At 44.7% G+C, this 25,046-nt stretch overlaps 1 protein-coding gene across 3 annotated transcripts; it reads right to left on the bottom strand.

Annotated features, from left to right (window-relative positions):
* Positions 1–296: 296 nt before the first annotated feature.
* LOC105479294 (TNF receptor superfamily member 9) lies at positions 297–25,046 on the bottom strand. 3 transcript variants are annotated; one of them, XM_011737265.2, is made up of 8 exons: positions 24,658–25,046; positions 23,765–23,948; positions 22,507–22,614; positions 21,980–22,054; positions 21,493–21,559; positions 18,495–18,625; positions 16,931–17,062; positions 297–3,584 (listed from the first exon to the last, which is right to left on the bottom strand). In XM_011737265.2, exons 2-8 carry the CDS (start codon positions 23,862–23,864, stop codon positions 3,496–3,498), a joined length of 702 nt encoding a protein of 233 aa, XP_011735567.2. In that variant the 5' UTR covers positions 23,865–23,948; positions 24,658–25,046; the 3' UTR covers positions 297–3,495. The 3 variants fall into 3 exon arrangements, with proteins under 3 accessions (XP_011735567.2, XP_011735564.2, XP_024647971.2); XM_011737262.2 differs by having other exon boundaries at positions 21,980–22,117; positions 23,765–23,898; positions 24,658–25,040; XM_024792203.2 differs by having other exon boundaries at positions 21,980–22,117; positions 24,658–25,039.

The raw sequence follows: 25,046 nt of genomic DNA, 5'->3' as shown, positions 1-25,046 counted from the left end.
TGAGATCTCATTTTGTACCCACTGGCTTGGCAAAATTAAGGGCACCTGATAGTACCAGAGGGTGGCAGGGATGTGGATCAATGGGATACTTACATGACACTTATATGACTGACGGGGGTACATTAGGACAGCCACTTGGAAAAGCAATTTGTTACTGCAGTAGACTATTGTTCAGAAATATTTTCTCCTCCCCTCTATTTAAAGTTTATACTTTTCTGCCCTATTGATGCCTGGCTTGGCTGCGTGATTTGCTCTAAAGGTTACAGTAGAACCAACTAAATAGGAGCAGAAGTGACAGATATCCATTTGCCATGTGATGGCCAGTGTTCCAAAGAGAAGCTGCTCCCTCCACCTAAATCCCAGAGTGAAATAACATGGGACAGAGGCATGGCAAGCTTGCAATAGGCATATCACACAAAAGTGTAAGAAATGGCCAGGCACGGTGGCTCACGCCTGTAATCCAGCACTTTGGAAGGCCAAGGCAGGCAGATCACCTAAGGTCAGGAGTTCGAGACCAGCCTGGCCAACATGGTGAAACCCTGTCTCTACTAAAAATACAAAACTTAGCTGGGTGTGGTGGCATGGGCCTGTAGTCTCAGCTACTCAGGAAGCTGAGGCAGGGAGATCACTTGAACCCGGGAGGCAGAGGTTGCAGTGAGTCAAGATCGCACCACTACACTCCAACCTGGGAGACAGAGTGAGACACTGTCTCAAAAAAAAAAAAAAAGAAAAAGAAAAAGAAAGAGAGAAAGAAAAAGAAATGCACCTTTGTTGTTTCATTGCAATCTATTAAGAGTTGGGGAATTATTTGTTACTTCTACATAACTTAGCATGTCCTAACTGATATAGGCACCAGCTCGTAAAGTTGAGCATCACATGCCCTAAGACCCAGCCTTCCATTTTTAGAAACTTCCCCTGGAGACACTTCTGCAGAGGAGATGCGTAAAATAACATCCATGACAACATTGCCCATGATTTCGAAACACCTGGTAAAAACCCAGCATCTCTTGGTAGAGGATGGATCTATAAATAATGGCATATTTCCAGCAGAGTTAAGACGAATGCACTAAAGCTACACACGACAACACAATGAGTCTTTTTTTTTTTTTTTTTTTTAAGACAGAGTCTTGCTCTTGTCACCCAGGCTGGAGTGCAGTGGTGCAATCTCGGCTCACTGCAACCTTCGCCTCCCTGGGGCAAGCGATTCTCCTGCCTCAACCTCCTGAGTAGCTGGTATTACAGGCACCCGCCACAATGCCTGGCTAATTTTTGTATTTTTTGTAGAGATGGGGTTTCACCATGTTGGCAAGTCTTGTCTTGAACTCCTGACCTCAGGTGATCCACCCGGTTCGGCCTCCCAAAGTGCTGGGATTACAGGTATGAGCCACCATGCCTGGCCACAATGAGTCTTATAAATATAATTTTGAGTGATTCAGGCAGGTCACAGAAGTCTCCATATAGCCCAATACAATTTTCATAAAGCTCAAAAACAAGCCAAACTAAATAACATAGTTTTAGGATATATAATTATATGAGAAATGATTTTTTAAAGCAAGGGAAAGATAGACTCAAAATTCCTAAGAAAGGCTGTCTGGGGATGGACAGAAGGTGAGGGGAGAAAGCAGCACATGGATGGTGGCTCTGACCTTGACTTTGACCCTGTAAGTGTTCAGATATTAAACATTTTGGATTTGTGGTCTATGGAGTCTCTGTCACACCTACTCAACGCTGCTCTTGTAGTGCAAAGCCAGTCTTAGTATATAAATAAATGTGTGTGGCTGTGTTCAGTAGAACTTTACCTATTGACTCTGAAATTTCAGTTTTATATAACTTTTTGTGCCATAAGCTATTATTCTTCCTTGGATTACTTTTAAACCATTTAAAAATGTAAAAGCTGGCTGGGCCCAGTGGGTCATGCCTGTAATCCCAGCACTGTGGGAGGCCGAGGTGGATGGATCACTTGAGGCCAGGAGTTCGAGATCAGCCTGGCCAACATGGTGAAACTCTGTCTCTACTAAAAATATAAAAATTAGTCAGGTGCAGTGGTGCACACCTGTAATCCCAGCTACTCTGGAAGCTGAGGCACGAGAATTGCTTGAACTGGGAGGCAGAGGTTGCAGTGAGCCAAGATCGCACCACTGCACACCAGCCTGGGCGACAGAGTGAGACCCTGTCTCAAAAAAAAAATAAATAAATAAAATTTAAAAAGCTATCCTTAGATCATAAGCCAAACAACGGCAGCCATGCCAGGTTTGCACCTGTAATCCCAGTTACTTGGGAGACTGAGGCGGGTGGATCACGTGAGCCCAGGAGTTTAAGGCTAAAGTGTGCTATGACTGTGCCTGTGAGTAGCCACTCCATTCCAGCCTGGGCAACATAGCAAGACTCTGTCTCAAGCAAGCAAACAAACAAACAAAGGCAAATGGTGCACCAGGTTTGGCCATGGGAGTTTGGCGGCCCCTACTCTAGTGCTGTGGTAGGACGGTGAGCTCGCAGGTGTTCATTTTCTCACTGTACTTCACACCTATCGTGTGTGGTTCATTTATTGGCTTTTGTATAAAATATTATGTTAAAAGTTAAAAATTTTTAGAATATAACCTGGCTTGAAAGGGAGCAGGACAAAGGCAGGTGGTGTACAGGATATGCAGACACTTGAACTCTTTCCAAAACTTCCTCCAGACCTGAGGTTTTTTGCTCTTGACCGCAGAGACAGGCAGTCTCCTCATACTCCCCTGACGGTGGAGCATGTCATGTTACATGACAGAACCAATGGGAAGTTTAGTTGGGGCACTTACTGCACCTTGTGGCTTACTGTCATATGTCATATTAGCACCAAAACACAAACCTGCACTGATTTTGACTATCATTGTAGTTGGACCACTGGCCTACATAATTGAATTTAAACTATGATTTTCTTTGGATTTCAAAAAAACTAGCTCAAGCCTGTTAAGTGGTATCTAGAAAATGCTTTTTTATCACCAGCTCTGGCCCCATCTGTCTGTTCTGTTAAAAGTGGTGCATTATTTTGCCCAGGCATGGCGGCTCATGTCTGTAATCCGAGCACTTTGGGAGGCCAAAGTGAGCCTAGGAGTATGAAACCAGCCTGGACAACATGACGAAATGCCTTCTCTACCAAAACAAAAAACAGAACAGTTAGTCAGGTGTGATGGTTCTTCCTTATAGTTCCAGCTACTCAGGAGACTGAGGCAGGAGGATCACGTGAGCTCCCGCAGGTCAAGGCTGCAGAGAGCCGCGATGGTGCCACTGCACTCCGGCCTGGGTGACAGAGTGAGACCCTGTCCAAAAAAAAAAAAAAAAAAGGAAGTGGTGTGTTTTTAAAGGCCAACTCATTGGCACTGAGGAAAGAACATGTGTTGGGGGAATCCTGGGTATTTGTAGGATGGTGTTCTTGATTTTGAAAGCTGTGATAGTGAGATGACTCATATCTCCTTGCTTCTTTTCAAGGAAGTCCCAACAGCCCTATCGACTTCCATTTCACAGTTCACATCCTCCTTCTTCTTCTTCTGGAAATCGGCAGCTACATCCATCTTCCTCTTGAGTGGTTTGTACCGGTCTCATAAATGCTAAAAAAAATTTTAAAGATACATATATTTTGTTGTCTATTTGAATCATTTAACACTTATTTTCCATAAATTACAACTGCAGACAGTCTCCCTTTTAATTTTAACAAACTCAGCCAGGCGCAGTGGCTGACGCCTGTAATCCCAGCACTTTGGAAGACCGAGGTGGGCAGATCACTTGAGGTCAGGAGTTCGAGGCCAGCCTGGCCAACATAGCAAAACCCCATCTCCACTAAAACTACAAAAATTAGCCGGGCATGGTAGCGGGTGCCTGTAATCCCAGCTACTGGGGAGGCTGAGGCAGGAGAATCGCTTGAACCCGGGAGACGAAGGTTGCAGTGAGCCGAGATTGCGTCATTGCACTCCAGCCTGGGTGACAATGGCGAAACTCTGTCTCAAAAATAATAATAATAATAATAATAATAATAATAATAATACTTTTAACAAACATCCACAAGAGAGGTAACAGCAAGGATGAACTTCCTCTGGAGATTATTTGACATTTGTTTCCGTTGACCAAATATTTTTACTGGTCTTTAAGAATTATTTTCTTTATTTTCTACATTAGCTAAAAAAAAATCATAAGCATGAATCACTAAAGCATAAAATATTAGCCATATCCCAATCATAGCTCTAGTTTCAATTCAGCAGCACATATTTTCGTCTTGAGGGTTAGGTAGATTCAAGATCCAATGGTTTCTTTGGAACACAATGCTATGACTCCAAGAGTGTGGAGGTATCCCCACGACTTCCATCGTTAGGAACCAAGAACTGATCTGCGCATGAGCTGCCGGGCTTTCTTTTACATGTTAGTGAAGCATTTATGTTAGTGCTCAGCAGTTTTTCAATCCTAAGCAGGTATTTATTTACAGACAAGCAAGTCAAAAAGTCCTACCCCAAGTTCATATGCTTGTTGCTATAAAAAAATAACCCGGGCCGGGCGCGGTGGCTCAAGCCTGTAATCCCAGCACTTTGGGAGGCCGAGACGGGCGGATCACGAGGTCAGGAGATCGAGACCATCCTGGCTAACACGGTGAAACCCCGTCTCTACTAAAAATACAAAAAACTAGCCGGGCGTGGTGGCGGGCGCCTGTAGTCCCAGCTACTTGGAGGCTGAGGCGGGAGAATGGCGTGAACCCGGGAGGCGGAGCTTGCAGTGAGCCGAGATCGCGCCACTGCACTCCAGCCTGGGAGACACAGCGAGACTCCGTCTCAAAAAAAAAAAAAAAAAAAAAAAAAAAAAAAACCCAACCCAAATAACCACACCATCTCCTAGAACTTATGAAAAACTGGCAAGATGTTCAGAAATACCAACGGGATGTCTTTTGAAATTGATCCAAAGATGAATTTCAAAATGGAGATCTCCTCTGGGAAGATTGAGATGTCATGCTTTCCGTATTTGTCCCGCTGAGTACTGCTGAAAACCTCTCCAAAAGGCAGAGAGAGGAAGGCCAATGGGGCCGTGATCTCCGGACCCAAGAAACAACAAGGCAATGGGCTTCTTTCTGCCTCGTTTCCCTCTGACTGGGAACCAGAGAAGCAGCAACCTAAAAATGCCAATAGTATGGACAAAGCAAAACGAAAACCAAGAAGAGGCCAGGTGTGGTGCCTCACATCTGTAATCCAAGCATTTTGGGAGGCCAAAGCAGGCAGAACATCTGAGGTCAGAAGTTCGAGACCAGCCTGGCCAACATGGCGAAACCCTGTCTCTACTAAAAACACAAAAATTAGCTGGTCATGGTGGTGCACACCTGTAATCTTAGCTACTCAAGCGGCTGAGGCAGGAGAATCGCTTGAACCTGGGAGGCGGAGGTTGCAGTGAGCTGAGATTGCACCACTGCACTCCAGCCTGGGTAACAGAGCAAGACTCCATCTCAAAAAACACACACAAAAAAAACTAAGAAGAGTTTGTACTCCCTAGTTGTGAGACTAGGAAAGGGGCAGCAGAGCAAGACTAAAAGCTTCTTTTTTTTTTTTTCTTTTGAGACGGAGTCTCTCTCTGTCACCCAGACTGGAGTGCAGTGGCGCAATCTCATCTCACTGCAACCTCCACCTCTCGGGTTCAAGTGATTCTCTTGCCTCAGTCTCCCGAGTAGCTAGGACTACAGGCACCCCCCACCACGCCCAGCTAATTTTTGTATTTTTAGTAGAGATGGGGTTTCACCATATTGGCCAGGCTGGTCTTGAACTCCTGACCTTATGATCTGCTTGCCTCGGCCTCCCAAAGTGCTGAGGTTACAGGCATGAGCCACTGCGCTTGGCCCAAAACCTTCTAGACAATAACCACTCAATTCTAACAAAACACCACAAAAAACACAGTGGCTCCACCTGCAAGCCCACCAGGAAAGACTGGGTAGAGAACCTGAACTTCCTCCCTCACCGTGGATTAAGCCTCATCTCCCCGTCCTTCCTGGGGTGGTGTCAGAGGAGGCCTAGTGGGAGCTGGAACTCCCACATGTCTAGTAATAAAAAGGAGACGCTCACCCTCCAGGAGGTATAGCGCAGAACCCAAACTTCCTCCACCCCTGCCTGGCTGTAACAAGCTGCCCATCCTTCCTCCTTCCCTAGAGTGATGTCAGAGGAACCCTGAGAAAATACAAGACCTAAATTAGATCTAGAAACTGGGCGTGGGGGCTCACGCCTGTAATCCCAGTACTATGGGGGCCAAGGCAGGAGGATTGCTTGAGTCCAGGAGTTCTAGACCATCTTTGGTAACACAGCAAGGCCCTGTCTCTACAAAACATTTAAAAATTAGCCAGGGGTGGTGGCACATGCCAGTGGTCTCAGCTACTCTGGAGACTGAGGTGGGAGGATCACTTGAGCCCAGGAGGTTGAGGCTGCAGTGAGCCGTGATCATGCCACTGCACTCCAACCTGGGTAATACAGCAAGCAAGACCCTGTCTTCAAAAAAATTTTTTTTTCCTTAGGCCTAAATCTAACAAAACGCATACAGAACTTGTATAGTGAAAACTACAAAATGCTGTGAAAGACATTTTAAAATATATAAATAAATGGAGAGACATACCATGTTTGTGCATTGGAATACAGTCATACAGCGTAAAACGATGTTTTGGTTGAAAACAGACCGCATATATGATCGTGGTCCCATAAGATTATAGTGGAGCTGAAAAGTTCCTGTTGCCTCGTGATGTCCAACCATCATAACACTGCAGCACTGCTCACTGCTCACGTTTGTGGTGATACTGATGTAAAAAACCTACTGAGCTGCCAGTTGTATAAAGTGTAGCATATGCAATTATGTACGGCACATAATACTTGATAATAACAATGAATGAGTATGTTAGTAGTTTATGGACTTACTATGCCATACTTTTTATAGTTAGAGTATATTCCACGCACACACACACACACACACACACACACACACACACACAGAGATAACCAGTTAAGGCCAGGTGTGGTGGCTCATACCTGTAATCCCAGCACTTTAGGAGGCCGAGGCGGTGGATTGCCTGAGCTCAGGAGTTCGAGATTAGCCTGGGCAACACAGTGAAACCCCGTCTCTACTAAAGTACAAAACATTAGCCGGGCATGGTGCCATGCACCTGTAATCCCAGCTACTTGGGAGGCTGAGACAGGAGAATCCCTTGAACCCAGGAGGCAGAGGTTGCAGTGAGCCGAGACCGCCCCATTGCACTCCAGCCTGGGCAACAGAGCAAGACTCTGTCTCAAAAAAAAACAAACAACAAACAAACAAAAAAACAGTTAATTGTAAAACAGCCTCAGGCAGGTCCTTTGGGAGGTATTCCAGATATTCCAGAAGAAGACATTGTTCTCATAGAAGATGACAGCTACGTGCATGGTTTTGCCCCGAAGATCTTCCAGTGGGACAAGATGTGGAGGTGGCAGACACCAACTCTGTGTGGGTCTAGGCTAATATGTGTGTTTGTGTCTTAGTTTTTCACAACAAAGTTTAAAAAGTAAAAAACAATTTAAAAACTTTTAAATAGATAAGTTTATAGAATAAGGAAATAAAGAGAAAATATTTTTGTGCAGCTGTACAATGTGCTTGTGTTTTAAGCTAAGAGTTATTATAAGAGTCAAAAAGTTTAAAAAATTGTTTTTAAGTTTATAGGCTGGGTGTGATGGCTCATGCCTGTAATCTCAGCACTTTGGGAGGCCGAGGTGGGCAGATTACCGGAGCTCAGGAGTCCGAGACCAGCCTGGCCAACATGGTGAAACCCCATCTCTAATACAAAAATTAGCCAGGTGTGGTGGCAGCTGCCTGTAGTCCCAGCTACTTGGGGGGCTGAGGCAGGAGAATCACTTGAACCTGGGAGGTGGAGGCTGCAGTGAGCCAAGATCTTGCCACTGCATTCCAGCCTGGGCAGCAGACGGTGCCTCAAAAAAAAAAAAAAAAAAAAAAGTTTAAAAAATTAAATTAAAGTTTATGAAGTTAAAAGTTACAGTAAGCTAAGGTTAATTTATTACTGAAGAAAGAAAACATTTTAAATAAATTTAGTTTAGCTTAAGTGTACAGTGTTTATAAGACTACAGTCATATACAGCAGAGGTCCCCAGCCTTTTTGGCAAGAGGGATCAGTTTGGTGGAAGACAATTTTTCCATGGACTGGGTGGGGGGATGGTTTCGGGATGATTCAAGCGCATTACATTTATTGTGCACTTTATTCCTATTATTATTACATTGTAATATATAAAGAAGTAATTATACAACTCCCCATAATGTAGAATCAGTGGGAGCCTGAGCTTGTTTTCCTGCAACTAGACAGTCCCATCTAAGGGTGATGGGAGACAGGGACAGATCATCAGACACTAGATTCTCTTAAGGAGCCGCAACTCAGATCCCTCCCGTGCGCAGCTCACAATAGGATTCATGCTGCTATGAGACTCTAATGCTGCTGCTGACGTGACAGGAGGCGGAGACCAGGCGGTAATGCAAGTGATGGGGAGCGGCTATAAATACAGAGGAAGCTTCACGCGCTCGCCCACCACTCTCCTCCTGCCGTGTGGCCCCATTCCTAATGGAGTCTCACTCTGTTGCCCAGCCTGGAGTGCAGTGGTGTGATCACGGCTCACTGCAACCTCTGCCTCCCAGGTTCAAGGGGTTCTCCCACCTCAGCCTCCCGAGTAGCTGGAATTACAGGCACGTGCCACCACGCCCAGCTAATTTTTGTATTTTTAGTAGAAACGGGGTTTTGCCATGTTGGCCAGGCTGGTCTCGAACTCCTGACCTCAGGTGATCTGCCCACCTTGGTCTCCCAAAATGTTGGGATTACAGATGTGAGCTACCGCGCCTGGCAAAAATCATATTATTTTCATGGTACCTCTTCTGTGTTTAGGTATGTTTAGCCACACAAATACCATTATGTTACAGTTGCCTATGGTATTCAGTACAGTCACACACCCTACAGGTTTGTAGCACAGGAGCGACAGGCTATACCATCCAGCCTAGGTGTATGGTAGGCTGTACTGTCTAGGTTTGCCTAAGTGCCCTCTATGATGTTCACACAACAACGAAATCACCTAACAACACATTTCTCAGAACGTACCCCTGTCGTTAAGTGATACGTGACTGTACTTCACATAGTAAAGATGTCAATTCGCCCCAAACTGATATGCAGATTTAACACAACTGTTATCAGAATCCCAGCCAGCTTTTTGTAGATATAGATATTATCCTAAAATGTATGTGGAAATGCAAAGGAACTAGAATAGATAAAACAACTCTGAAACGAAATAATAAAGCGGGAGAAACTACCACCCTCTACCCAATTTCAGTGTTTATGGATAACCACAGTAATCAAGGCTGTGTGGTATCGGCAGAGGAAGAAACACATGGATCAGTGGAACAGAAGAGGGAAACCAGATAGCCCCACGTAATTGCAGCCAACTTACTTTTGACAAAGCTACAATGAAAGAAGACTAATGTTTTCCACTAGTGATGCTAGAGCAATTGGACACCCCTAGGCCAAAAACAACAACAAAAAAAGACTTGGCTAAAACCTCTCACACTTTATACGAAAAATTTAAAATGAATCAAGGCTTGGCACAGCGGCTCACACCTGTAATCCCAGCACTTTGGGAGGTCAAGGCAGGAGGATTGTTTGAGGCCAGGAGTTCAAGACCAGCCTGGGCAACATAGTGAGACTCTGTCTCAAAATAAATAAATAAATAAAAAATTACCCAGGCATGCAGGGAGCTGAAGCCGTGAGACATGACCAACTCAACATTCCGCTGGAGGCTATATGATCAAACAGCAAAGTGTTTATCATGAATGCAAGATGTGAGCAAACTCACACTGCCTTGCCGCCAAAAGGTTTGCTGAGGGACATCACTCCCTGGCTCCTTGAAGTTATCTACTGAGAAATCTAGCACCTATTGTTCAAAGGATGCAGTCTGTCAAGTCTGCTGTGAACCAAACACCAAATGGCCAACTGACAATTACTGACAGGACAATCATCCCCACTTTCTCGCTATCTCTTTTGCCTAATAAAGACAGTGGGCTGTGTAAAGTTTAGGGCCTTTGTCCACTAGACGCAAGGTTACCCCTGACTCCTTCTTCCAAATATATTCTTTTGTCTCTTGTCTTTTATTCCCACGTTCTCCCCACTTTGTTCAGTCCAATAGGTCTGCGGCAAGTGGTGGCACACTCCTGTAGTCCCAGCTACTTGGGAGGCCAAGGAGGGAGGATCACTTAAGCCCAGGAGGTGGAGGCTGCAGTGAGCCATGATCACACCAGTGCACTCCAGCCTGGGTGACAAAGCAGAGACCCTGTCTCAGAAAAAAAAAAAAAAAAAAAATCAAGATTTAAATATGAAATAAAAAATTGTAAAAGTTATAAGAGACAGAGGAAAAAAAATCTAAATCTTTGAGACCTGGGACTTAATGAAGAATTCTTAGACATGACTCCATCAATGAAAAAAACCCATAAATTGGACTTCATCAAAATTAAGTAGCTTTTCTCTGTGGAAGAGCCCGTGAAGAGGATGAAAAGGCAAGCTACTGACTGGGAGAAAATATTTGTAAATCATATATATGCCAAAGGACTCCTATCTGGGAAACATAAAGAACTCTTGGATCTCAACAGTAAAACAAATAATCCAACTAGAAAATAGGCGAAAGATCTGAAAAACACTTCACTGAAGAAGACATAAAAATGGAAAATAAGCATATGAAAAGATGTCCACCCATAAGGTAAATGCAAATTAAAGCCCCAATGAGATGTCACTACACACCTATTAGAACAGCTGAAATAAAAATTGAGGCAATGCAAAATGCGAGCAAGGATGCAGAAAAACTCCGATGAGAATGTAAAATGATACGCTTCCTCTGGAAAATAGTTTGGCAACTTCTTTTTTTTTTTTTTTTTTGAGACAGAGTCTCGCTCTGTCGTCCAGGCTGGAGTGCAGTGGCCGGATCTCAGCTCACTGCAAGCTCCACCTCCTGGGTTTACGCCATTCTCTTACCTCAGCCTCCCGAGTAGCTGGGACTACAGGCACCCGCCAACTCGCCCGGCTAGTTTTCTTGCATTTTTTAGTAGAGATGGGGTTTCACTGTGTTAGCCAGGATGGTCTCGATCTCCTGACCTTGTGATCTGCCCGTCTCGGCCTCCCAAAGTGCTGGGATAACAGGCTTGAGCCACCGCGCCCAGCTGGCAACTTCTTAAAAACTAAACAAGCACCAAACGTATAGCCCAGGAATTGCACTCCTGAATATTTCTCATAGAGATACAAAATAATGCCCACACAAAAACTGTACATAATTATTCCTCGCAGCTTTATATGTAATAGTCAAAACAAAAAGCAAACAAAATATCTTTTAATGGGTGCATGGTAAAACAAACTGTGGCACAAGCGTATCATGGAATACTATTCAGCAAGGAAAAAGAACGAATCATTGAAACACACAGCAACTTGGATGAATATCAAGGGCATTCTGCTGAGTGAAAAAGCAAAATCTTAAAAAAGTTCACATTTGTAAAAGTTGTCAGAATCAAAATGGAGTAACTTGTGTCAAAACCCTGACAAATGGGCCGGGCATGGTGACTCACACCTGTAATCCCAGCACTTTGGGAGGCCGAGGCAGGCAGATCACATGAGGCCAGGAGTTCAAGACCAGCCTGGCTAACATGGCAAAATCTCGTCTCTACTATAGCCAGGCATGGTGGCGGCTGCCTGTGATCCCAGCTACTCAGGAGGCTGAGGCACGAAAATCGCTTGAACCCAGGAGGCGGAGGTTGCAGCGAGCGGAGATCACACCACTGAACTCCAGCCTGAATGACACACGGAGATTCTGTCTCAAAATTTTTTTAAAAAACTCTGACAAACGGAGCCAGGGAAGGCCATGAAGAGGGTTTCTTATGCGTGCATGCCTGATAAAAACAACTATCACAAGACTGCAGAAACCACAACCTTGCACAAAGGCTACTGTGTCTTACACAAAAAAATACTTCTGCGGGTATTGATCTTTGTAGCAAAGGATCATTGTTTCAAAATAACTTACATAATCCTCCTCAGTTTTTCTTTTTTCTTTTTTTGAGACAGAGTCTTGCTCTGTCACCCAGGCTGGAGTGTAGGACGTGATATCGGCTCACTGAAACTTCTGCCTCCCAGGTTCAAGCAATTCTCGTGCCTCAGCCTCCTGAGTACCTGGGATTACAGGCACATGCCACCACACTGGGCTAACTTTTTGTATTTTTAGTTGAGATGGGGTATCACCATGTTGGCCAGGCTGGTCTCGAACTCCTGACCTCAGGTGGTCCACCTACCTCGGCTTCCCAAAGTGCTGGGATTACAGGCATGAGCCGCTGCGCCCGGCCCATCATTTTTTCTTTTTCTTTTTTTTTTTTTTTTGAGACGGAGTCTCGCTCTGTAGCCCAGGCTGGAGTGCAGTGGCCGGATCTCAGCTCACTGCAAGCTCCGCCTCCCGGGTTCACGCCATTCTCCTGCCTCAGCCTCCCGAGTAGCTGGGACTACAGGCACCCGCCACCTCGCCCGGCTAGTTTTTTGTATATTTTAGTAGAGACGGGGTTTCACCATGTTAGCCAGGATGGTCTCGATCTCCTGACCTCGTGATCCGCCCGTCTCGGCCTCCCAAAGTGCTGGGATTACAGGCTTGAGCCACCGCGCCCGGCCTATTTTTTGTATTTCTTAGTAGAGACGGGGTTTCACCGTGTTAGCCAGGATGGTCTCGATCTCCTGACCTCGTGATCTGCCCATCTCGGCCTCCCAAAGTGCTGGGATTACAGGCTTGAGCCACCGCGCCCGGCCCATTTTTTCTTTTAAAAACTCTTGTCACCTTTACCTCCCTGAATACACCCATCATATTCCCACTGCAATGCTACTCCTGAAAAAAATACCATAATCTTTTAGAGAGCCTCTTTCTCTGTCTGTGATTTAGCTTGACACATGCTGTATGATTCTATTCACACAATATTCCTTAAATAACAAAAGTATAGAGATGGAAGACAGATAAGTGGTTGCCAGGGGATGGTGGGGAGAGGGAGAGCACCTGACTAGAAAGGAGTAGTGGGAGAAGATCTTGGCGGTGATGGAAAGTTCTGATTTTATTGTGTTGGTTGTTATACGATTTCACATGTGTGACAAAGGGACAAAGTACACACACACCCCATGCCAACGTCAATTTCCTGCTTTGCCATTGCACTGGAGGATGGAACCCAGAAATGGCATGAGAGATGTACCTGTCTTGGCAAATTCCTGTGAATCTATAATTATGTCAAAATCAAAATTTCTTTTAAATGACTAAAAACTTTTTTTTTTGAGACAGAGTTTCGCTCTTGTTGCCCAGGCTGGAGTGCAGTGGCGCAATCTCCATTCACTGCAACCTCCGCCTCCCAGGTTCAAGCGATTCTCCTGTCTCAGCCTCCCGAGTAGCTGGCGGGATTACAGGCACCCACCACCGCGCCTGGCTAATTTTTTGTATTTTTAGTAGAGAGGGGGTTTCACCATGGCCAGGCTGGTATTGAACTCCTGACCTCAGGTGATCTGCCTGCCTCGGCCCCCCAGAGTGCTGGGATTACAGGTGTGAGCCACCGCGCCCGGCCAGAAGGAAGACTTCCCTGACTGGGAATCGAACCCAGATTGCAACGGTGAACGCCGAATCCTAACCACTGGACCACCAGGGAGTGTCCTAAAAACTTTTAAAAAATGGATTACGGTTCCACTGAAACTCACTAATTACTCATAAATACTTTTGAAAAGCATTTTCTAAAGAACTTTGTTGCAGTCTGGGGTGTGGATGGAACTTTGTTGCAGAGGTAGTCCTTTAAATCAGGATTAAGTCCAGCACTTTGGGAAACCGAAGTGGGAGGACCACTTGAGCCCAGGACCGGGCGCGGTGGCTCAAGCCTGTAATCCCAGCACTTTGGGAGGCCGAGACGGGCGGATCACGAGGTCAGGAGATCGAGACCATCCTGGCTAACACGGTGAAACCCCGTCTCTACTAAAAAATACAAAAAACTAGCCGGGCGAGGTGGCGGGCGCCTGTAGTCCCAGCTACTCGGGAGGCTGAGGCAGGAGAATGGCGTGAACCCGGGAGGCGGAGCTTGCAGTGAGCCGAGATCGCGCCATTGCACTCCAGCCTGGGTGACAGAGCCAGACTCCGTCTTAAAAAAAAAAAAAAAAAAAGACTGGCCTGGACAACATAGCGAGACCCCGTCTCCACAAAAAAAATTAAAAATCAATTAAAAATTAGCTCTGCATTGTAGCATGCACCTATAGTCCCAGCTATTTAGTAGGCCGAGGCAGGAGATTGCTTGAGCTCTGGAGTCCGAGGCTGCAGTGAGCTGTGATCACACCACAGCACTTCAGCCTGGGTGACACAGTAGACCCTGTCTCAAAAAAACAAAAGACAAAACCGAAATCAGGCTTAAGTGAGAGCATAGAGGTTTAAATTGGAGGTGTAGACCTCAAAAAGAGAATGAAAGAGCAAACCACAGACTAGGAAAAGATATTTGCAGCTCATGAACAGCAGACTAAAAACTTCCTATACGTAAGAAGAGGACAGACGATCCTATGAGAAAATACTCAAAAGACTTGATCAGGCCCTTCACTAAAGAGGAAATAGCCAAAATAACATGAAAAGGCATCTAACCTCACTAGCAACCAGGAAGCGTAAGTTAAAACCACAATGAGATACGACTATCCGCCCACCATATCGATAAAAATAGTCCGATGATGCCAAGAGTTATCAGGGGATGTGGAGTAAAAAGAACATCATTACTACCAGGGCAGTGTAAATGGGGTCCAATCATTTTGGAAAACAGTTTGGCATATTCAAGACCAAGACACACGTTCCTTGTAGCTCAGCAATGTTATTCCTAGGTTTAAAAACACAACCAAACCAGAAACACGTGTTTACATGTGCTGAGATACACGGACAAAAATATTCAAATGTCATTGCGTGTAATAACCCCAAGCTGGAAGTGATCCCACTGTCCATCAATATTAGAATGGGTAAGCAACAATGTCATCATTCAATAAAAGAGTGTGCAACAATGGAAATCAACTAAAGATGAACTCAACGTGGATGAATCTTCATGATACAACGTTGAAAGAAGGAGCAAGATACAGAAAACACAGTGTGATTCTATTGTATGAAGTTCACAGCAGCCTGATAAAACTGTGTTGTTGGGTAGCAAAACTATAGCAAAAGGAAGTTAATACCATACAAGTCTAGATGTGGTTAGCACTAGTAGGCAAGGAAGGCTGTGATCTAGAAAGGGCAGCCCAGGGCTTCAGGAATGGGTTACGTTCCAGTTCTTGATCCTGGTAGAGTTATTTGGATGTTCGTTTATGACAATTTGTTAAACTTTGCATTTATGCATTTTTCTATATAGGTCACAATGTAAAAAAGTTCTATATTGCTTTAAAAAGAGGCTTTAAATAAATTAGCATAATGTATTAGATAAGACTTTACTGGCCGAGCGCAGTGGCTCTCGCCTGTAATCCCAGCACTTTGGGAGGCCGAGGCGGGCGGATCACCTGAGGTCGGGAGTTCAAGACCAGCCTGACCAACATGGAGAAACCCCGTCTCTACTAAAAATACAAAATTAGCTGGGCATGGTGGTGCATGCCTGTAATCCCAGCTACTAGGAAGGCTGAAGCAGGAGAATCGCTTGAACCCGGGAGGAGGAGGTTGCAGTGAATGGAGGTTGCGGTAAGCCGAGATTGCGCCATTGCACTCCAGCCTGGGCAACAAGGGCAAAACTCCGTCTCCAAAAAAAAAAAGGAAAAGGAAAAAAAAAACTTTACTAATGCTGTTCCTGCACATATATTTTTAACAACCTACAAATAGACACATTCTGGTCTTACATGGTGTTTTGGGTTAAAATTTTGCTCTCAAAAAGCTCCTTCTATTATATCCCTCTTATTAAGTCTTATTAAGCCTGTTATGTCTCGTTCTATCCTTCACGAAGACAAAAAACAGGTTGCCTTCCATCTATACACTTTTTCAAATAAATATCAATGGCTTTTGTCTAGTGGGTGCTGACTCTGTGCCAGGTACTTGCTGAGTACCTTATAGAAATAATACCTTGTTGAACAAATGAATGAATGAAATTCATTATTGAAATTTTTCATGTAATCCATACTGGTGCTGTAATACTCCATTTGTTAAACCCCCTTCAAACTCCCTCTTTGTTCTCTCTGCCTTCCTCAAACACGGGTCTAAACTCATTTTAAACCAGTTTATCAACCAGAGGGACATGGGGACATGGGGGGAACATGGTTTTCTGATTCTTATTTGCCAGTGTCCTCCACACGCACATACACACACACACACACGTACACACACAAGGCACGCACATGCACACACATGCACACACACATACACACACACACGCACACACAGGCATGCACAGACGCACGCACACACACAAGGCATGCACACGCACACACATGCACGCACACATACACACACGCACACACAGGCACTCACACACGTATGCGCGCACACACACATACACACACACGCAATAATCCAAGGCTGCAGCATATTTAAATCTGACATTTTTCTAGAACCGAGGTGTGCTCTTCTATACGCAAGCTTTCTCCACCTCAGCACTGTTGACATTTAGGCAGCATCATTCTTTGCTGGGAGGCTGTCCCGTGCATGGTAGGAGTTTAGCAGCATCACTGGCCTCTACTCACTAGATGCCAATCACCACCTAATCACCCTAATCACCACCACCACCGCCACCAAATACTCCCGGGGACGAAATTGCCCCTGCTTGATAACCACCGGGCTATATGAACCTCATTTCTAGAATTTTTTAAAGAATCATCTTTTCCTTTCTATTATAAAAAGTCTTGCTTTGCCAGAGCTCTAATATGATTACGTTAATCTTACGTTGTTTGAATATATACAGGAGTTTCTTTCTGCTCCGTGTAACAACAGAGAAACGGAGCACGAGGAAGAACAGCAGGAAGAGTACCACAGTCGAAGTCAGCGCAAGAAAGAAGATGATCTGCGGAGAGTGTCCTGCAAAACACAGCAAAAGGAGAAACGCATGCAGAAATGTATGGACACTCATACACCCATGTGTATATTTACACTGGTAAACTCCTAAGCATGAGAAGAATCAGAGCCTTGGGCATCTCCAACCTGCTAATGGAGTAAACTTGGAAAACTTTTAAAAAGGCAAGACATGGTGGCTCATGCCTGTAATCCCGATACTTTGGAAGGCCGAGGCAGGAGGATCACTTACAGTCAGGATTTCAAGACCAGCCTGGCCAACACAGTGGTGGCAGGCACTTGTAATCCCAGCTACTTGGGAGGCTGAGGCAGGAAAACCGCTTGAACCCGGGAGGCGGAGTTTGCGGTGAGCTGAGATGGTGCCCCCACACTCCAACCTGGGCAACAGAGCGAGACTCCATCTCAAAAAAAAAAAAGAAAAGAAAAGAAAAGAAAAAAAGAAACTGAATGGCTGGGCGGTGGCTCATGCCTGCAATCCCAGCACTTTGGGAAGCCAAGGTGAGCAGATCAACTGAGGTCAAGAGTTTGAAACCAGCCTGGCCAACATGGAGAAACTCCATCTGTACCAAAAATACAAAACTTAGGTGGGCACCATGGTGGGCGCCTGTAATCCCAGCTACTCAGGAGGCTGAGGCAGAAGAATCGCTTGAACCTGGGAAGCGGAGGTTGTGGTGAGCCAAGATCGCGCCATTGCACTCCAGCCTGGGTGACACAGACTCCGTCTCAAAGAAAAAAAAAAAAAAAAAGAAAGAAACTTAATAGTTTTCCTAGAGGCCACAAAAATTAAGCAGTTTGTCCTTTCTAGCACATAGAAAATATGGGACCCAGGGGCCGGACGCGGCAGCTCACGCCTGTAATCCCAACACTTTGGGAGGCCAAGGCAGGAGGATTGCTTGAGCCCAGGAGTTTGAGAGCAGCCTGGGCAACATAGCAAGACCCCGACTCTACCAAAAAAAAAAAACACCAAAAAACAAAAATTAGCCAGGTGTGGTGGTGCGTGCCTACAGTCCCAGCGATTGGGGAGGCTGAGGTGGGAGGATTGGTTGAGCACAGGAGGTGGAGGTTGCAGTGAGCCAAGATCATGCCACTGCACTCCAGCCTGGCACAGAGTAAGGAACTCTCTTAAAAAAAAAAAAAAAAAAAAAAGAAAAGAAAATATGGGACCTTATAATCCCCTTTCCTTGGCATTGATAAAGATATAGACTCTGTCTGGGTGAAGTGTCCTCTGGCACTGCTTACAAATGTGTATCTCAGACTGAATAACAAATGCCTGGGAAGGAACCTGCTGGGTCCCTGAGGGCAGGATTCAGGAAGGAATGCACGTGGGCGGTGCCTGTTGTAGGTGGAGATGTGAGACATCATGATATTGGGGCGATTTAGATACCATCTGGAATCGCCATAAGATATACACTTTGATTGAATGGCATAGCCCAGCTACCTGGCTCTCTCGCAGGGGCAGGCGGGGTCGCAGAGGATGCTCCTGGAGAGAGGTCGGCTGGAGATGGTCCGCAGACCACGTCCCTCTCCTTCGTCCCATTCACAAGCACAGACTTTCCATCCAAAGAACAGCTTAGACAGTTCAATGAAAAGAGTTTAAATAATTAACTTAGGTCCAGACGATTCTGATTTAAAACTTTGTCAGTTTTTACCCAATGAAGTAGCCTAGTGAAAAAGATATATGGGTCTGGGTTCGAAGGCGATGCAAAGATATTTTGAGAAACTTCCACTTGACTGTTTGGCTCCCTGCAGCTTTCCATGGCTTCCTTCTGTTCGGTGACAGCTTAGTTCAGGCTGTTTTGCCTGGTTAGTCTCTCACCCCCAGTTTCTTAATCAGACTTGACCATCTCTGGCACGGATGAAGGCCAGCATAGGGTTAACAGGTCTGGCACTGGCATCAGGCAAACCGGGGTTTGAGCCCTGGGTCTGCTGCTTTCCAGAATGACCTTGGGCAAGTTAAGAAATCTCTGGGCCAGGCGCGGTGGCTCAAGCCTGTAATCCCAGCACTTTGGGAGGCCGAGACGGGCGGATCACTAGGTCAGGAGATCGAGACCATCCTGGCTAACACGGTGAAACCCCGTCTCTACTAAAAAATACAAAAAACTAGCCGGGCGAGGTGGCGGGCGCCTGTAGTCCCAGCTACTCAGGAGGCTGAGACAGGAGAATGGCCCGAACCCGGGAGGCAGAGCTTGCAGTGAGCTGAGATCCGGCCACTGCACTCCAGCCTGGGCGACAGAGCGAGACTCCGTCTCAAAAAAAAAAAAAAAAAAAGAAATCTCTGTAGCCCAGGCACGGTGGCTCACGCCTGCAATCCCAACACTTTGGTAGGCTGAGGCCAGAGGATCACTTGAGACCAGGCGTTGGAGACCAGCCTGAGTCACATAGCAAGACCCCATCTCTACAAAAATTAAAAAACAAACCAAAAAAAATTAGCTGGTGGTGCATGCCTGTGGTCCCAGCTACTCAGGAGACTGAGGTGGGAGGACCACTTGAACCCAGGAGTTCCAGGCTGATCACTTGAACGCAGGAGTTTGATGCTGTCTCAGAAAGAAAAGAAAAGAAAAATGAAACCTCCCTAAGCCTCGGTTTTCTCATCTGCAAAATTAGGATTGTATGTGCTGCCAGAACTGTTTCAAAGAACAAACGAGCGAGAGTCAGTGACACACTCTTGCACGTCTGACACGCTGAGTAAATGGCAGCCATCATCATCATCATCACCATTACTGCCATCATTGTTGCTGTTCTTGTTACGCCTTTCCCTCGTCCCTTTACCGACCCCAAATCCACCCATCCTTCAGAGCCAGATTAAACCCACTCTTCCACGCAGACTCACTTAACAACTCTGAAAAATTTGTATTGAAAGACTTTTTTTAAAAAGCCACTTTCCAGCCGGGCACGGTGGCTCACGCCTGGAATCCCAGCACTTTGGGAAGCCCAGGTGGGTGGATCACTTGAGGTCAGGAGTGCAAGACCAGCCTGGCTAACATAGTGAAACCCCATCTCTACTAAAAATACAAAAACATTAGCCAGGCGTGGCGGCGTGCACCTGTAATCCAAGCTGCTCCGGAGGCCGAGGCAGGAGAATTGCTTGAACCTGGAAGGTGGAGGTTGCAGTGAGGCGAGACGGCGCCATTGCCCTCCAGCCTGGGCAAGAAGAGTGAAACTCCATCTCAAAACAAACAAACAAACAAACAAACAAAACAGACCTTTTTAAAAAAACCACTTTCCAAAGAGAGAATTCAGCTAAGTCCGAGAAAACAGTTAATACTTTTCTTGTGAATCACGATTCCATTTGTCAGCCACTCTGATGCTGATAAATTGTAAATAACAAAAGCAGAGGGAAACCATGATTCCTGTTTTAAAACACTTTGTTTTCTCTCCAAAAAAGTCACTTTCCAGTCTGTTATAAACCAATACACTTTTGAAATACAATAAAAATGTCAAAGTAAAATAATAAAAATGATTTTCTAGTAAGAAAATCAAATGGAAAAAGAACAAATACATATAAAATACAACGCCCAAATTTTTACTCTTAGTCAACAGACCGCATTACTCTGCCAATTTGCCTTAAAAGTTTCTAAATGCTTACTCTCTAACCCTACACCGCTGTTGATGGGGGCACAGGACAAGCCATGTGTGGACCAGCACCTATCCACAGACCACAGTGTGAGTTCTGATTCCACAAAACAACAGTCACATTCTCTCGTATACTACTGGCTTTTTACCACCTGTGATGGCCTTGTGTGCCCAAGTGTGTGCCACATTTTGGAGGGTAACGAGCAATTAGTTACTTCTGTATCATTCTAGGGGCTGGCATTGAGCACATGGAGATGGGCTGATCAACAAGAGAAGATAACAGGCAGCAAAGGAATGAGAAGGAAACAGAGAAGAGGCAGACAGTGGCAAAGTTCCACTGGCAATTCTTTTCCTTTCTTTTGAGACAGGGTCTCTGCTCTGGAGTGCAATGGTGCGATCATACCTCATTGCAGCCGTAACTTCCCAGACTCAGGTGATCCTCCTGCCTCATCGGCCTTCTCTATAGCTGGCAAGGCTATAGGCATGTGCCATTATGCCTGGCACATTTTTTGATTTTTTTGTAGAGACGGGGTCTCACCCAGGCTGGTTTCGAACTCCTGGGCTCAAGCAGTCCTCCTGCCTCAGCCTCCCAAAGTGCTGGGATTACAGGCATGAGCCACTGCACGTGCCCACCCTCCACTGGCAATTCTGATCTAAATGTTCCAGGCACTGTTTCTGGAGAAAATGCCCACTTTGCCTATTGAGTTGCTACAACCTCACAGTGTTCCCACACTGCCTATTAGTATGTTACATTCTGTCTACACTTGATGGGTGCAAAATAAGCTTCAATGATAGCATTCCTTATCTTCCAAAAAATTTAACCCAGATCCTTTATTCCATAAACTAAAGGAAATGATACCTACTTTGTCCAGGGTCGACAGATGCCACGTTTCTGGTCATTAAATGTCCCAAAGCAACAGTCTTTACAACCTTGCATTAAAAATGAAAGCAATAACAAAAAAGAAGCATTTTCATCATTTGGTAACTTTCCCTGTGATGAACTTAATAAAATCATTACCGTAATGCAATCTGCACAAATTATTCTATAATTCTTGAAACAATACCCTAAGATGGCTAGTTTTTATTCTAACTGTACATAAAGTATTGTCTATGTCTGAAATGTGTGAAGATGAATGGTTCTGGCAATTAACAAACTTTCTGATTTCAAATTACTTCCATTTATGAAGAAATAACGGAAATATTTTATTAATTAAAATATGACATATCATATACTCACTTGTTACTTTAAGGTTCTACAAATCTGTTTATTTTCAAAGGATCAAGACCTAAGCTAAGTTTGTCTACATCACAAAACTACTCTAGATCAAAGAAGCGCAAACGCAAACGTACCTTTTTTTGTCAATTCTTGACCTTGTTTACAATCCTGTTCACACATGCTGCATTCTGCCCCCAGGCAGTGATATCCTGAAATGCAGTCACACTCTGCATTGCTGGTGGAGGAACACTCCTTCCTGGTCTTGAAAACACCTACAAAGTCCCCCCCAGCCCCCGTTTTATTACACTTGACCTCCAAATCCAGGAAGCAAATTTACGCTCTGCAGTAACAGTCATGCTCACTCAACTACAGTGTTCCCAGTGATTTTAAAGTTTACTTTTAAATCTCCGTAATGACATTTTTACATTTTGGTAAGTAAAAACTTCTCTCTTGTCAAATGAATGTTTCCTCTAATATTTAGAAAGCTCAGTCCACAAATAATTGCTGTCACCCGATATTATTTTACTGGACCTGCTGGTTGTCAGAAGAATCAGAGTCTTTGACACTTGAGATTTTCAAAAGACAGCAGTTAGTAAAGAGGAAAGAAAAGCTTATCTTCCCAACTATCTTCTAGAAGAAGAAAATGTCTTTGAACTCATACCTTTACACTGCCTGCATATGTCACAGGTCCTTTGTCCACCTGCGCTGGAGAAACTATTTGGAGGACAGGGACTGCAAATCTGACTCCTGTTATTATCACAGAATGTACCTAAGAAAGGCAGACAATAATGGTACACATTTGACAATGGGCAATCGTCACCCAAGGCATTCTGAAGTTTACAAGAAAATAGGATTATAAAAGAATGATGAGTTTTCTAGATGCCACAGTGATAGACATTAGTTTGATTGACTTCCTAAAATGATACATTTGCAAGATTATTCTTTGTGTAATCACAGAATTAGAAATAACAAAATACAGGCTAGGTGCAATGGCTCACACCTGTAATCCCAGCGCTTTGGGAGGCCAAGGCGGGCAGATCAACTGAGGTCAGGAGTTCAAGACCAGCCTGGCCAACATGATGAAACCCTGTCTCTACTAAAAATACAAAAATTAGCCCAGGCGCAGTGGTGCACGTCTGTAATCCCAGCTACTTGGGAGGCTGAGGCAGGAGAATTGCTTGAACCTGGGAGGCCAAGGTTGCAATGAGCTGAGATCATGCCACTGCACTCCAGCCTGGGTGACAGAGTGAGACTCTGTCTCAAAACAAAAACAAACAAACAAAAAAAACAAAAACAGATATTGTAACAAATAAATCAGCAGAAAGAAAATACTTTATCTATTGAATAAAACACAATTATTATCTTGATTGATCTAGGAGATGAGGATGACTGGATCCAGGAGGACATCAATGTCCTACACTAAAATTTAAATGCGCCTGACTTTCCCCACTCTGTTAAGCCCTTTACCACCCACTTACTCGCTGCTCTGCCCCCAGTCTGAGCACAAAGTCCTACACACAAAACTAACATTTATTTACATTTTGGTAAGTAAAAACTTCTGTCTTGTCAAATGAATGTTTCTTCCAATATTTAGAAAGCTCAGTCCACAAATAATTGCCACAAATAAATACCACAGTCTTGCCATGTGCCATGCACTGTTCTAAGCCCTTCATTTGATCCTCCCAGCCATCCTATAAAACAGGTTCCCTTATTATCCCCAGATGAGAAAGTCAAGGCACAAGAGGTGGCATGACTGCTGTGTTCACACAGCTAGGTTGTAGCATCCAATAAATATTTGTAAATGAATGAATTTTCATTTTCTGTTCCTTAAAAGGGAGCTCATTGGCCCTGACTACTAGACTAACTGAACCATACTTCCAACAGAACAGATCAAATGCACATGATAACTGGGTACTCACCAGCTGGGCAGTTACTACACAGATCCTGCAATGATCTTGTCCTCTCAAAGTTCAGGACCAGCAACAGAGTGGCTACTATGTTGTAACAGCTGTTTCCCATGATGAAATCTGGTACAGGTATGATACTAGCAAAGCTGATTCCAAGAGAATTTTAATCAAATTAGCTGGTCTCACAAATGTCACTCTGCAAAAGGTAAACATTTCCAAGGAAAGGTGGTTTCTCCTTTCAAAATTATCTATTTGCAATCATTACCTATACAATTCTACAAGAGGAAAACTCAGGGTTTTTCAGGAACAATTAATGATGGAATATTGTGGAAAAGTAGCAAATTCATAGAAACCACTACAACAAGGCAGGCATGATTAAACACACTGCTTTGTGCACGTTTGCCAAAGTCTGAGGGTGCATTTTCCATCGTGTTCTGCCGAAATGCAGAAATAACAATAGCCAGAACTTTTGGGGACTTTCATAGGTACTTTGCAGTACCATCCAGCAATAATGCCAATTACTTACTGCCCCTGGAATAAACTCCTTACAAACAGAATCTGTCAGGGGCATCAGACAATTCAGTTCAAGAAGAAGCTATCACAAAATCACTCTTCCCCCTTTAGCTGAACACCTAACTACTAACATGTGGAAAGACCTCCCTGTTCAACTCACTAACACATTTTCTTCAACACAGACATGTTCTGAGATGTGAAGCTTGTATGGTAACAAAACTCAGGAGTGAAAAACTCTCTTCAGGCCGAATTATTGATGTTTATTTAATGGGCTATTGAAGAGAAGTTATTATAGATTAGAAGGAGAAAAAGTCTAGAAATGGGCAAAGGGAGCAAAAGTTCTATCCTCACCCCCTCTCAGTGCCCCCACCCACTCCCCCAAATGGACAGACCTTGCGATCTCAGGGCTGCTGGAGAACTTTCCACTGCTTGGTCTTCAGGCTTCTGCAGCTCAGGAGGGGGAGGACTTCAGGTCGAACAGGAGTGGATGACTCAGCTGGGGGCGGGGTCTCGTAGGAAATTCCCATCACCGCTCTGTAACAGCTCTGTGAAATCGTTCATTTCACATCTGCTGACCCCAAAATCCCCTAGAGCCCCTGTCCCTGCCTGATAATGGCATTTTAAATTGCTTCTTGGAAGCTGCTCTCTACTGTCAGGATGTGTCATAGCTGATGTAGGGAAAAGGATTTTGTCCCTTAACACAGCTCTCCAGGACAAACCATTTAGCATGTCCCTAAAATACTGGATTTGAGATTAGAGGGACGAAACCATCTTCAAAATA

The sequence above is a fragment of the Macaca nemestrina genome, chromosome 1 (assembly GCF_043159975.1).
Source record: "Macaca nemestrina isolate mMacNem1 chromosome 1, mMacNem.hap1, whole genome shotgun sequence".
Classification (NCBI taxonomy): domain Eukaryota; kingdom Metazoa; phylum Chordata; class Mammalia; order Primates; family Cercopithecidae; genus Macaca; species Macaca nemestrina.
Note: the sequence above shows the minus strand (reverse complement) of the source record. Positions and strands in the feature narration are given on the sequence as shown.

Excerpts from the sequence above, each read along its gene's own strand:
- LOC105479294 (XM_011737262.2), bottom strand. The coding sequence starts at position 23,864 with ATGGGAAACAGCTGTTACAACATAGTAGCCACTCTGTTGCTGGTCCTG. Across the intron at positions 18,626-21,492 it reads ATCTGTCGACCCTGGACAAA|CTGTTCTTTGGATGGAAAGT; the intron begins GTAGGTATCATT and ends GAACTGTCTAAG. Across the intron at positions 17,063-18,494 it reads TGCCCCTGCGAGAGAGCCAG|GACACTCTCCGCAGATCATC; the intron begins GTAGCTGGGCTA and ends TGTGTTTTGCAG.